The sequence below is a fragment of the Dromaius novaehollandiae genome, chromosome 32 (genome assembly GCF_036370855.1).
Source record: "Dromaius novaehollandiae isolate bDroNov1 chromosome 32, bDroNov1.hap1, whole genome shotgun sequence".
NCBI lineage: Eukaryota > Metazoa > Chordata > Aves > Casuariiformes > Dromaiidae > Dromaius > Dromaius novaehollandiae.
In genome coordinates, this window is record NC_088131.1 from 515,981 (window position 1) to 529,421 (window position 13,441).

Genomic DNA, 13,441 nt, shown 5'->3' on the forward strand with positions numbered 1-13,441 from the left:
GCAGGTGATACTAGGGCCACATCTATCCCATGTCCCCCTGCCACGTTAACGTCCCCGTGTCCCCCCGTGAACATCCATGTCCCCGCAGGGCCACGGGGGCTGTGGGCAGTACCAGCCCTGTGTCCCCCCACCCCGTTAACGTCCCCGTGTCCCCCGTTGACGTCCCCGTGTCACCCCCGCAGGGCCACAGGGGCTGCGGGTGGCACCAGCCCCGTGTCCCCCTGCCCCCTGAATGTCCCTGTGTCCCCTGTGACTGTCACTGTGTCCCCGCAGGGCCATGGGGGCTGTGGGCGGTACCAGCCCTGTGTCCCCCCACCCCGTTAACATCCCCGTGTCCCCCATTGACGTCCCCGCGTCCCCCCCGCAGGGCCACGGTGGCTGCAGGCGGCACCAGCCACCAGCCCCGCGTCCCCTGTGACTGTCCCCACGTCCCCGCAGGGCCACGGGGGCTGTGGGCAGTGCCAGCCCCGCGTCCCCCCGCCCCGTTAACGTCCCCACGTCCCCTGTGACTGTCCCCACGTCCCCGCAGGGCCACGGGGGCTGTGGGTGGTACCAGCCCCGCGTCCCCCCGCCCTGTTAACGTACCCACGTCCCCTGTGACTGTCCCCACGTCCCCGCAGGGCCACGGGGGCTGCGGGCGGTACCAGCCCCGTGTCCATCCCGTGTCCCCATGTCCCCCGTTGATGTCCCCACGTCCCCGCAGGGCCACGGGGGCTGCGGGCGGTACCAGCCCCGCGTCCCCCCGCCCTGTTAACATCCCCACGTCCCCTGTGACTGTCCCCACGTCCCCGCAGGGCCACGGGGGCTGTGGGCGGTGCCAGCCCCGCGTCCCCCCGCCCTGTTAACGTACCCATGTCCCCTGTGACTGTCCCCACGTCCCCGCAGGGCCACGGGGGCTGCGGGCGGTACCAGCCCCGTGTCCATCCCGTGTCCCCATGTCCCCCGTTGATGTCCCCACGTCCCCGCAGGGCCACGGGGGCTGCGGGCGGTGCCAGCCCCGCGTCCCCCCGCCCCATTAATGTCCCCATGTCCCCTGTGACTGTCCCCACGTCCCCGCAGGGCCACGGGGGCTGCGGGCGGTACCAGCCCCGTGTCCATCCCGTGTCCCCATGTCCCCTGTGACTGTCCCCGCATCCCCGCAGGGCCACGGGGACTGCGGGCAGTACCAGCCCCGCGTCCCCCCACCCTGTTAACGTCCCCATGTCCCCCGTTGATGTCCCCACGTCCCCGCAGGGCCACGGGGGCTGCGGGCGGTACCAGCCCCGCGTCCCCCCGCCCCGTTAACATCTCCATGTCCCCCGTTGATGTCCCCACGTCCCCGCAGGGCCACGGGGGCTGCGGGCGGTACCAGCCCCGTGTCCCCCCGCCCCGTTAACGTCCCCACGTCCCCTGTGACTGTCCCCACGTCCCCGCAGGGCCACGGGGGCTGCGGGCGGTACCAGCCCCGCGTCCCCCCACCCCATTAACGTCCCCACGTCCCCTGTGACTGTCCCCACGTCCCCACAGGGCCACGGGGGCTGCGGGCGGTACCAGCCCCGTGTCCATCCCGTGTCCCCATGTCCCCCGTTGATGTCCCCACGTCTCTGCAGGGCCACGGGGGCTGTGGGCGGTGCCAGCCCCGCGTCCCCCCGCCCCATTGACGTCCCCACATCCCCCGTGACTGTCCCCACGTCCCCGCAGGGCCACGGGGGCTGCGGGCGGTACCAGCCCCACGTCCCCCCGCCCCGTTAACGTCCCCACGTCCCCTGTGACTGTCCCCACGTCCCCGCAGGGCCACGGGGGCTGCGGGCGGTACCAGCCCCGCGTCCCCCCGCCCCGTTAACGTCCCCATGTCCCCCGTTGATGTCCCCACGTCCCCGCAGGGCCACGGGGGCTGCGGGCGGTACCAGCCCCACGTCCCCCCGCCCCGTTAACGTCCCCACGTCCCCTGTGACTGTCCCCACGTCCCCGCAGGGCCACGGGGGCTGCGGGCGGTACCAGCCCCGTGTCCATCCCGTGTCCCCATGTCCCCTGTGACTGTCCCCACGTCCCCGCAGGGCCACGGGGGCTGCGGGCGGTACCAGCCCCGTGTCCATCCCGTGTCCCCATGTCCCCTGTTGATGTCCCCGCATCCCCACAGGGCCACGGGGGCTGCGGGCGGTACCAGCCCCGTGTCCATCCCGTGTCCCCATGTCCCCTGTGACTGTCCCCACGTCCCCGCAGGGCCACGGGGGCTGCGGGCGGTGCCAGCCCCGCGTCCCCCCGCCCCATTAACGTCCCCACGTCCCCTGTGACTGTCCCCACGTCCCCGCAGGGCCACGGGGGCTGCGGGCGGTACCAGCCGCGCATCCGCCGCTCGGGGCTGGAGCTCTACGCCGAGTGGAAGCACGTCAACGAGGACTCGCAGGAGAAGAAGATCCTGCTGAGCCCCGAGCGGGTGCACGAGATCTTCAAGCGCATCGCCGACGACGAGTGCTTCGTGCTGGGCATGGACCCCAAGTTCGCCCGGCCCGAGTGGATGGTGTGCACCGTGCTGCCCGTGCCCCCGCTCTCCGTGCGCCCCGCCGTCGTCATGCAGGGCTCCGCCCGCAACCAGGTGGGGCCCCCGCGCCCCCCCGGGGGGTCTGGGGGGGGCCTGGGACTGCCGGGGGGGGTCTGGGGGGGGCCCCCGGACACTGGGGACTGCTCCCTGGGGGATCTGGGGGGGCCTGGACACTGGGGACTGCTCCTTGGGGGTGGTTTGGGGGGACCTGGGCGCTGGGGACTGCTCCCTGGGGGGTTTGGGGGGGCCCAGGTGCCAGAGACTACTCCCTGGGGGGGTCTGGGGGGGCCTGGGACCCCCGGGGGGGGTCTGGGGAGGCCTGGACAGTGGGAACTGCTCCCTGTGGGGAGGTTTGGGGGGGCCCGGACACCAGGGCCCACTCCCTGGATGCAGTTTGGGGGGGTTGGACGCTGTGGCCTGCTCCCTGGTGGGGGGGGGTTGGGGGGGCCTGGATGCCGGGGCCCACACCTTGGCTGTGATTTGGGGGTCCCGGACACCAGGGCCCACTCCCTGGGCAGCATTTGGGGGGGCCTGGACACCGGGGCCCATGCTCCAGGCACCATTTGGGGGGCTCGGACACTGGGAACTGCTCCCTGGGGGTGGTCTGGGGGGGCCGGATGCCAGGGCCCACTCCTCAAGCGTGACTGGGGGGGCCCAGACGCTGGGGCCCCCTCCCTGGGCACGATTTGGGGGGGCCCTGGGGCAGGGAGCTGCCTGGATGGGGGGGGAGAGATGCGGGGGGGTGTCCCCCCCGGACGCCGGGGCCCCCGCGTGTGTCCCTCCGCCTGTGCATCGTCCGCCTGTGGCGTCCCCGCGCAGGACGACCTGACGCACAAGCTGGCCGACATCGTCAAGATCAACAACCAGCTGCGGCGCAACGAGCAGAACGGGGCGGCCGCCCACGTCATCGCCGAGGACGTCAAGCTGCTGCAGTTCCACGTGGCCACCATGGTGGACAACGAGCTGCCGGGGCTGCCCCGGGTGAGCCCCGCGGCATGCTGGGAGCGCGGCCAAGGAGCAATGCGTGCTGGGAGCGCGGCCGGGGCATGCTGGGAGGGTGGCCAAAGCCCAGGGCGTGCTGGGAGATTGGTCAAGGCCCACGGTGCACTGGGAGGGCAACCAAGGCCCAAGGCATGCTGGGAGATTGGCCAAGGCACACTGGGAGGTTGGCCAAGCTGCAATGCATGTTGGGAGCATGGCTAGGGCCCGGGGTGTGCTGGGAGGGCAACCAAGGCCCAAGGTATGCTGGGAGGGCAGCTGAGGCCCTGGTGAATGCTGGGAGATTGGTCAAGGCCCAAGGCACACTGGGAGGGTGGCTGGGTCCTGGTGCACGCTGGGAGGGTGGCTGAGGCCCTGATGCACCTTGGGAGGTTGACCAAGATGCAAAGCATGCTGGGAGGGTGGCTGGCTGCTGGTGCATGCTGGGAGGTTGGCCAAGTCCTAACGCGTGCCAGGCAGTTGACAGGGGCCCAATGCATGCTGGGAGGTTGGCCAAGTCCTGGTGCACACCAGGAGGTTGGCCGGGTCCCGGTGCATGCTGGGAGATTGGCCAAGGCGCAGGGCACCCTGGGAAGTCAGTGGGGGCCCAGTGCATGCTGGGAGGTCGGCCAAGTCCCGATGCATGCCAGGTGGTTGATGGGGGCCCAGGGCATGCTGGGAGGTTGGCCAAGTCCTGGTGCACCCTGAGAGGTTGGCCAAGATGCAAGGCACCCTGGGAGGTCAGCCGGGTCCCGGTGCATGCTGGGAGGTCGGCCCCCTCCCGGTGCATGCTGGGAGGTTGGCAGGACGCTGAGGCCCGGCGCCCACAGGCCATGCAGAAGTCGGGGCGGCCGCTGAAGTCGCTGAAGCAGCGGCTCAAGGGCAAGGAGGGGCGGGTGCGCGGCAACCTCATGGGCAAGCGCGTGGACTTCTCGGCCCGCACCGTCATCACGCCCGACCCCAACCTGGCCATCGACCAAGTGGGCGTGCCGCGCTCCATCGCCGCCAACATGACCTTCGCTGAGATCGTCACCCCCTTCAACATCGACCGGTACCTGGCGGGGGGCACCCGAGGGGGCTGGGGGGCACCTATGGGGCTGGGGGGCAGCCGGGGGGCTGCAGGGCACCCGAGGGGACATGGGGGACGTGGGGCACTCGGGGCGTGCCGCGCTCCATCGCCGCCAACATGACCTTCGCCGAGATCGTCACCCCCTTCAACATCGACCGGTACCTGGGGGGGGCACCCGAGGGTGCTGGGGGGCACCTATGGGGCCACGGGGCACCTGGGGGGGCTGCGGGGCACCCAGGGACCCCCTAAGCACAACGTGGGGGGCACCCGGGAGCCCCAGGTGGACCTGAGGGTCCTGGGGGCACCCAGGGAGCCTCTAGGCATGACATGGGCACCTGCAGGTGGATGTGGGGGTCCCAGGGGCACCCAGGGACCCCCAGGTGGACATGGAGGTCCTGGGGGCACCCAGGACCCCCCCCCGACCCCCCCGGTGCCCCCCCAGGCTGCAGGAGCTGGTGCGCCGGGGCAACAGCCAGTACCCCGGGGCCAAGTACATCATCCGCGACAACGGCGACCGCATCGACCTGCGCTTCCACCCCAAGCCCAGCGACCTCCACCTCCAGATCGGCTACAAGGTGGCATTTGGGGGGGCCTCCTGGGGGGCGCCGGGGGGGCCCTGGGGGCGCCGGGTGCCCCGGCCATGGTGCTGGGGGGCTCGGGGGGGCGAAGAGCAGAGCAGGGGTTGGTTTGGGGGTCCCCGAAGAGCCGGTTTTTTGGTGGGTGCATCGTGACGTTGGGGTTCATGAAGATCTTGAGTTTTGGGCAACCAGCTCCCGGTTTTGGGGTCCCCCATGAATATTGTTCTTGGGGGGGCAGTCGCAGTTTTGGGGTCTCTAAAGACCCTGTGTTTTAAGGGGTTCATCCTGGATTCGGGGTTCCTGAACACCCTGAATTTTAGAGCATCAGTCATCATTTAGGGGTCCTCAGAGAACCTCATGTTTTAGGGGACCAGCTCCTGGTTTTGGGGATCCCTGAAGATTCCTGAGTTTTAAGGGCTCAGTCCTGATTTAGGGGTCCAGGAAGACCTTGGATTTTAGGGGACCAACTGCTGGTTTTAGGGTCCCTGAAGAACCTTTGATTTTTGGGGGCCAACCCCTGGTTTTGGGGTCCGTAAAGATCCTTGTTTTTGGGGATCAATCCTGGTTTTGAGGTCCCTAAGAAGCCCTTGGTTTTAGGGGAGCAGTCCTGGTTTGGGGGTCCCTAAAAAGCCTTGGTTTTGGGGGCTAATCCCTGGTTTTGGGGTCTCTGAAGAGACCACGGGGTTAGTTGTGGTTTCGGGGCGCCCGTGCCACCTCGGGGCCCCCGGGTGACGCCGGCTCCGTCCCCAGGTGGAGCGTCACATGTGCGACGGGGACATCGTCATCTTCAACCGCCAGCCCACGCTGCACAAGATGTCCATGATGGGCCACCGGGTCCGCATCCTGCCCTGGTCCACCTTCCGCCTCAACCTCAGGTGCCCCGCGTCCCCACGCCGCCCCCCGCCCCCAAAGTTGCCCCACTGCGGGCACGTGGTGCCCCCAAACTGCCCCGCGACCCCAAACCTGCCCCAATGCAGGTCCCATGTCCCCAAAACTGCCCGTGTGCCCCTAAACTCCGTCCTTGATCCCAAAGCTGCCCCACTGCTGGCCCCAGTGTCCCCAAACCTGCCTGTGTGTCCCTAAAACTGCTCCCTTGAGCCCTAAAGCTGCCACGCTGCCAGTCCCATGTCCCCAAAACTGCCCGTGTGTCCCTAAAGCTCTGTCCTTGACCCCAAACCTGCCCCACTGCGGGTGCCTCGTGCCCCTAAAGCGCTCTCCATGGCTCCAGACCTGCTCCAGTGTCCCCAAACCTGCCCATGTTCCCCTAAAACTGCTCCCTTGACCCCAGACCTGCCCCAGTGCAGGTCCCAGTGTCCCCCAAACTGCCTGGGAGTCCCTAAAACTCACCCCATGGCCCCAGAGGTGTCCTGGTGCAGGTCCCAGTGTCCTCCTAAATGTCCGTGTCCCTAAAACTCCGTCCTTGACCCCAAATCTGCCCCACTGCAGGTGCCTGGTGCCCTTGAAGTGCTTTCCATGACCCCAAACCTGCCCACGTGTCCCTAAAACTGCTCCCCTGACCCCAAACCTGCCCCAGTGCAGGTCCCAGTGTCCCCCAAACTGCCGGGTTGTCCCTAAAACACCCCCCATGATCCTAAACCTGCCCAGGTGCCCCCAAAACCACCCCTGGGAGGGCTCCCCCCCCGTGGTGACACGTCCCCTGACACCACTGTCCCCGCAGTGTCACCACGCCCTACAATGCCGACTTTGACGGCGACGAGATGAACCTGCACCTGCCGCAGTCGCTGGAGACGCGGGCCGAGATCCAGGAGTTGGCCATGGTGCCGCGCATGATCGTCACCCCGCAGTCCAACCGCCCCGTCATGGGCATCGTGCAGGACACGCTCACCGCCGTGCGCAAGTTCACCAAGCGCGACGTCTTCCTCGAGCGCGTGAGTGCCCACCGGCCCTTTTTGGGGGGTGTCGCAGCCTTTTTGGGGGTGTCACAGCCGATTCCCGTGCCGTTGGAGAGTTTTGGGGTGCTCCCAGGGCGTCCCTGATCTGCAGGGTCCTCGAGGGGTGTTGGGGAGGGTTGTAGGGTGCCCCCAGGCTATGGGAGGGGTTCAGGGGGTTGTGTAGGGGGGGTGGGGGTGCTTACAGGGTATCCCTGAGATGTAGGGATTTTCAGGAGAAGATTAGGGTGTCCTTGGGCTGTAAAAAGGAGTTTTGGGGGTGCTTATGGGTGGTCCCCTGGGCTGGAGGGATCTTTTGGGGTGTTGCAGGGCATCCTTGGGCTGTAGGAGGGGATTTTGGGGTGCTTATGGGGTGTTCTTGGGCTCCAGGTGTTTTGGGGGGTGGTTGTAGAGCATTCTTGGGCTGTAGGAAGACATTTGAGAGTGTTTATGGGGTGTCCTTGAACTGTAGTCTTTCTGGGGGGTGTTGCAGCACATCCTTGGGCTGTAGGAAGGGATTTGGGGGTGCTTATGGGGAGTCCTTGGGCTGCAGGTGGTTTTTGGGTGGTGGTAGAACATCACTGGGCTGTAGGAAGAGGTTTGGGGGATGCTTGTAGGGAGTCTTTGGGCTGCAGGTGTTTTTTGGGTGGTTGTAGAGCTTCCTTGGGCTGTAGGAGGGATTTGAGGGTGTTTATAGGGTGTTCTTGAGCTGTAGGGTTTTTCAGGGTGTTGCAGGGCGTCCTTGGGCTGTGACTCTGGAGATTTTGGGGTGTTTACAGGGTGTCCTCAAGCCGTAGGATTTTTGGGGCGGCTGTAGAGCATCCTTGGGCTGTGACTGCGGGGGTGTCAGCCGCGTCCCTGGCCCGCGGGGCGTTCGGGTGGCCCCCGGGGCGGCTCTCCGGGTGTTCACGGCGGGTGTCGCACCCCAGGGCGAGGTGATGAACCTGCTGATGTTCCTGTCGACGTGGGACGGGAAGGTGCCCCAGCCGGCCATCTTGAAGCCCCGGCCCCTGTGGACGGGCAAGCAGATCTTCTCCCTCATCATCCCCGGCCACATCAACTGCATCCGCACCCACAGCACCCACCCCGACGACGAGGACAGCGGGCCCTACAAGCACATCTCCCCCGGCGACACCAAGGTGGGGGGTCTGGGGGGGTCCTGGGGTGGGTCTGGGGGAGCACTGGGTGGGCAAAGGGGAAACTGGGGGACCCTGGGGTGGTTGGGTGGGACACGGGGGTCCTCCGGGGTGGTCGGGGGTGACCATGGGGTGTCCCAGGGTGGCTTTGGGGTGGGCGAAGGGGGTACGGAAGATTTTGGGGGTGATTGAAGGGACCTTAGGGTGGCCGTAAGGAACATGAGGAGGCTCTGGGGCAACTGGGGGGCTACTGGGGCAACTGGGGGGCTACTGGGGCCGGAAGAGGGACACCCGGGGGGCTCCACAGAGGGCAGGAGAGACCCTGAGGCAGGTGAGTGGGGTCCAGGGGCAGCTTAGGAGCCCCAAGGGCAGGTGAGGGGGGTCTGGGGGTGCCCAGGGTGGGCGGGGGGAGACGCTGGGGTGCTGGGGGCCCCGCTCACGCCCTCCCCGCCTCCGCGCAGGTGATCGTGGAGAACGGGGAGCTCATCATGGGCATCCTGTGCAAGAAGTCGCTGGGCACCTCGGCGGGCTCCCTGGTGCACATCTCCTACCTGGAGATGGGCCACGACACCACCCGCCTCTTCTACAGCAACATCCAGACCGTCATCAACAACTGGCTCCTCATCGAGGGTGAGCGGGGGCCCAGGCGTCCGGGGGACCCCGTCACCCCCCGCTTCCGGTGCAATGGGGATCCCCCACCTTCCCTTGCTGATCAGCATCTACCCTAGGCCTTTCCTCTGCCTCGAAGGTGTTTTTGGGGTGGGGGGCACCCTAGGGAGGTGAGTTATGGGGTGGGGGGCACCCCAGGGGGCTGGGTTGTCGTTGAGGGACACCCCACCTGACCCCCCACCCTCGTCACCCTGCAGGCCACACGATCGGCATTGGGGACTCCATCGCCGACGCCAAGACGTACCAGGACATCCAGAACACCATCAAGAAGGCCAAGCAGGACGTCATTGAGGTGGGCGGTGGGCTTTCGGGGGCTCCCCGGCCGAGATTTGGGGTGCCCTCAGGGACATGCTGCTGTCCTGGGGGGGTTTCGGGTGCTGCCTGGGGTTTTGGAGCACCCTTGGTGATGTCACAGCGTCCCAGGGAGGTTTTGAGGTGCTGTCTGGGGTTTTGGAGCACCCTTGGTGACATCACAGCATCCCAGGGAGGTTTTGAGGTGCTCCACAGGGTTTTGGAGCACCCTTGGTGACATCGCAGCGTCCCAGGGAGGTTTTGAGGTGCTCCACAGGGTTTTGGAGCACGCTTGCTGATGTTGTGGTGTCCTAGTAAGGTTTTGGGGGTGCTCTGCAGGGTTTTGGAGCACCCTTGGTGACGTTGTGGTGTCCCAGGTAAGGTTTTGGGGTGCTCCACAGGGTTTTGGAGCACCCTCGGTGATGTTGTGGTGTCCTGGTAAGGTTTTGGGGTGCTCCACAGGGTTTTGGAGCACCCTTGGTGTCATCACAGCGTCCCAGTAAGGTTTTGGGGTGCTCCACAGGGTTTTGGAGCACCCTCGTTGACGTCGCAGTGTCCTGGGAGGTTTTGGGGTGCTCCCTGGGATTTTAGGGCGCCCCGATGACGCCGCGGGGTGCCGGCAGGTCATCGAGAAGGCGCACAACAACGAGCTGGAGCCGACGCCGGGGAACACGCTGCGGCAGACCTTTGAGAACCAGGTGAACCGCATCCTCAACGACGCCCGCGACAAGACCGGCTCCTCCGCCCAGAAGTCCCTCTCCGAGTACAACAACTTCAAGTCCATGGTGGTGTCGGGCGCCAAAGGCTCCAAGATCAACATCTCCCAGGTGCGGGGGTCTTCGAGGGTCCCCTTGGGGTCTGGGGGCGTTGATGGGGTCCCCTGTGGGATCTGAGGAGGGTTCCTATGGGGTGTGGGGAGCCCTACGGAGTCCTCATGGGGGTCTGGGGGTCCATGGTGGTGTCAGAGGCTCCAAGAACATCGTCTCCCAGGTGCAATCTGGGGTTCCCTATGGGATCTGGGGGGTGGCAGTGGGGACCAGAGGAGTCTTGGGGGTCCCCATGGGGTCTGATGGGTTCCCTTGGCCCCTATAGGAGTCTGGGGGGTCCCTATGGGGTCTGGTGGGTTCCCTTGGCCACCAGAGGAGTCTGGGGGGATCCCTATGGGTCTGGAGGATCCAGTGGGGCTCTCAAAAGGTCGGGGGAGACATGGAGGGGCTCCTGGTGTGCCCTATGGGATCTGGGGGGGTCCTATGGGTGCCAGAAGAATCCGGGGGGTCCCTATGGGGTCTGGAGGACCCTGTGAGGTCCTCACAAGGCTCTGAGGAGACCTGGAGAAGGTCTGGGGGGTCCCTACAGGGTTGGAGGGTGCCGGGAGGGCAGCAGCGCCCGCCGTGTCCCCCCGGCTCAGCCCCGCGTCCCCCCCCAGGTCATCGCGGTGGTGGGGCAGCAGAACGTGGAGGGCAAGCGCATCCCCTTCGGCTTCAAGCACCGCACGCTGCCCCACTTCATCAAGGACGACTACGGCCCCGAGAGCCGCGGCTTCGTGGAGAACTCCTACCTGGCCGGCCTCACCCCCACCGAGTTCTTCTTCCACGCCATGGGGGGCCGCGAGGGGCTTATCGACACGGCCGTGAAGACCGCCGAGACCGGTGAGCCCCCGGGGCCGCCCCGTGTCACCCCTCGGGGTGCCTGGAGCCTTCCTGGAGGCCTCTGTGTCCCCAACGGGGTGCCCAGACCCTCCCCGGAGCTCCTCTGGTCCCCCAGACCCTCTCAAGGATCTCCAAACCCTCTCTGGAGCTCCTGGGGACCCCCCAGACGCTTTCTGGAGCCTCTCAAGGATCTCCAGACGTTCTCTGGAGCCTCTCAAGGATCTCCAAACCCTCTCTGGAGCTCCTGGGGACCCCCCAGACCCTCTTTGGAGCCTCTCAAGGATCTCCAGACGCTCTCTGGCGCTCCTGGGGACCCCACAGACGCTCTCTGGAGCCTCTTGAGGATCTCCAGACCCTCTCTGGAGCTCCTGGGGACCCCCCCATACCCTCTCTGGAGCTCCTGGGGACCCCCCATACCCTCTCTGGAGCCTCTCAAGGATCTCCAGACGTTCTCTGTAGCCTCTCAAGGATCTCCAGACCCTCTCTGGAGCTCCTGGGGACCCCCCAGACGCTGTCTGGAGCTTCTCAAGGATCTCCAGACCTTCCCCGGATCCCTCTGAGACCCCCCGGAGCCCCTTTGGGACCCCCCCCCGAGGTTCCCTCCGGGTGACGGCGCGCCGCCCTCGCAGGGTACATCCAGCGGCGCCTGATCAAGTCCATGGAGTCGGTGATGGTGAAGTACGACGCCACGGTGCGCAACTCCATCAACCAGGTGGTGCAGCTGCGCTACGGCGAGGACGGGCTGGCGGGCGAGAGCGTCGAGTTCCAGAACCTCGCCACCCTCAAGCCCTCCAACAAGGCCTTCGAGAAGAAGTGAGCGGGTGTTGGGGGGGAAATCGGCACGGTGTTGCCCCGGAGCGGGGTGTCATCTCGGGGAGGAGTTGGCGTGGCAACAGCCCACAACAGGGCACGATCTTGGGGTGGGATTGGCACTGTGGTGCCCCAAAGCGGGGTGTAATGTGGGGGGAGTCGGCACGGTGTTGCCAGAGAGCGGGGTTTAATCTGTGGGAAGGAATTGGCATGGTGTTGCCCCAAAATGAGGTGTAATCTGTGGGAAAGAATTGGCACGGTGTTGCCCCAGAGTGGGGTGTTATCTCAGGGAGGAATTGGCACCATGGTGCCCCAAAGCGGGGTGTAATATGGGGAAGAGTTGGCACGGTGTTGCCAGAGAGCAGGGTGTAATCTGTGGGGAGGAATTGGCACGGTGTTGCCAGAGGACAGGGTGTAATCTGTGGGGAGGAATTGGTACGGTGTTGCCCCAGAATGGGGTGTAATCTCAAGAAGGAATTGGCGCAGGGTGTAATCTCAAGGAAGAATTGGCACGGTGTTGCCCCAGAGCACGGTGTAATCTGGGGGAGGAATTGGCACGGTGTTGCCCTGGAGTGAGGTGTAATCTCAAGAAGGAATTGGCGCAGGGTGTAATCTCAAGGAAGAATTGGCACGGTGTTGCCCCAGAGCACGGTGTATGCTGGGGGAAACCCCTGAGCCGGGTGCTTCTACGGGGGTCCCGGTGGGCCGTTGGTCCCGGGTGACGGCCGGGTGTCCCCGCGGCGCAGGTTCAAGTTCGACTACACCAACGAGCGGGCGCTGCGGCGGACGCTGCAGGAGGAGATGGTCAAGGACATCCTGAGCAACGCCCACATCCAGAACGAGCTGGAGCGCGAGTTCGAGAAGATGCGGGAGGACCGCGAGGTGCTGCGCGTCATCTTCCCCACCGGCGACAGCAAGGTGGGCCCAGGCGTCCGGGTCCTCCCGTTTCGGGGTGCTGCGGGTGGTCGCGGCCCCGGTTTTGGGGTGCTGACCCTTATTTCTCACCCCCTGGCTGGTGCTCCTTGACATTCCCCTGATTTTAGGGTGCTGACCCCTCTTTTGGGGGTGCTGACCCCCGTTTCTGACCCCCCAGGTGGTGCTGCTTGACCCTTCCCAATTTGGGGTGCTGCCCCCTTCCCTTTGGGGTGCTGCCCCCTTCCTTTTTGGGGTGCTGCCCCCCATTTCTGCCCCCCCCCAGGTGGTGCTCCTGGACCCTTCTTAATTTAGGGTGCTGCCCCTGTCCCTTTTGGGGTGCTGCCCCTTCCTTTTTGGGGTGCTGACCCCCGTTTCTGCCCCCCCCAGGTGGTGCTCCTGGACCCTTCTCAATTTAGGGTGCTGCCCCTGTCCCTTTTGGGGTGCTGCCCCTTCCTTTTAGGGGTGCTGACCCCCGTTTCTGCCCCCCCCCAGGTGGTGCTCCTGGACCCTTCTCAATTTGGGGTGCTGCCCCCTTCCTTTCTGGGGTGCTGACCCCCGTTTCTGACCCCCCCCCCAGGTGGTGCTCCTGGACCCTTTTTTGGGGTGCCGCCCCCCTTCCTTTTTGGGGTGCTGACCCCCACTTCTGCCCCCCCCAGGTGGTGCTCCTGGACCCTTTTTTGGGGTGCCGCCCCCCTTCCTTTTTGGGGTGCTGACCCCCGTTTCTGCCCCCCCCCCCCCGCAGGTGGTGCTGCCCTGCAACCTGCTGCGCATGATCTGGAACGCCCAGAAGATCTTCCACATCAACTCGCGCCTCCCCTCGGACCTGCACCCCGTCAAGGTGGTGGAAGGTGAGCGAGGGGCCCCCACACCCCCAGGACCCCCGTGACCCCCCGCGAACTGCTGGGGGGGGTGCAGGATCCCCCCCGCGATGCCTAG

The 13,441-nt window shown here is 66.2% G+C and overlaps 1 protein-coding gene across 2 annotated transcripts in view; it reads left to right on the top strand.

The window, feature by feature from the left end:
• Positions 1-13,441, top strand: part of POLR2A (RNA polymerase II subunit A) — a 29,004-nt gene that overhangs the window by 5,194 nt on the left and 10,369 nt on the right. The window contains exons 5-18 of one of the 2 annotated variants that reach the window (XM_064501153.1): positions 2,294-2,575; positions 3,341-3,502; positions 4,330-4,550; positions 5,011-5,143; positions 5,897-6,021; positions 6,825-7,035; positions 7,965-8,174; positions 8,633-8,801; positions 9,038-9,132; positions 9,755-9,958; positions 10,558-10,780; positions 11,410-11,593; positions 12,337-12,508; positions 13,248-13,353. In XM_064501153.1, the coding sequence (XP_064357223.1) occupies positions 2,294-2,575; positions 3,341-3,502; positions 4,330-4,550; positions 5,011-5,143; positions 5,897-6,021; positions 6,825-7,035; positions 7,965-8,174; positions 8,633-8,801; positions 9,038-9,132; positions 9,755-9,958; positions 10,558-10,780; positions 11,410-11,593; positions 12,337-12,508; positions 13,248-13,353 (2,497 nt within the window). Of the gene's footprint in view, positions 1-2,293; positions 2,576-3,340; positions 3,503-4,329; positions 4,551-4,638; positions 4,727-5,010; positions 5,144-5,896; positions 6,022-6,824; positions 7,036-7,964; positions 8,175-8,632; positions 8,802-9,037; positions 9,133-9,754; positions 9,959-10,557; positions 10,781-11,409; positions 11,594-12,336; positions 12,509-13,247; positions 13,354-13,441 lie in introns of those variants that run through there. The other variant, XM_064501154.1, reaches the window with a different exon arrangement.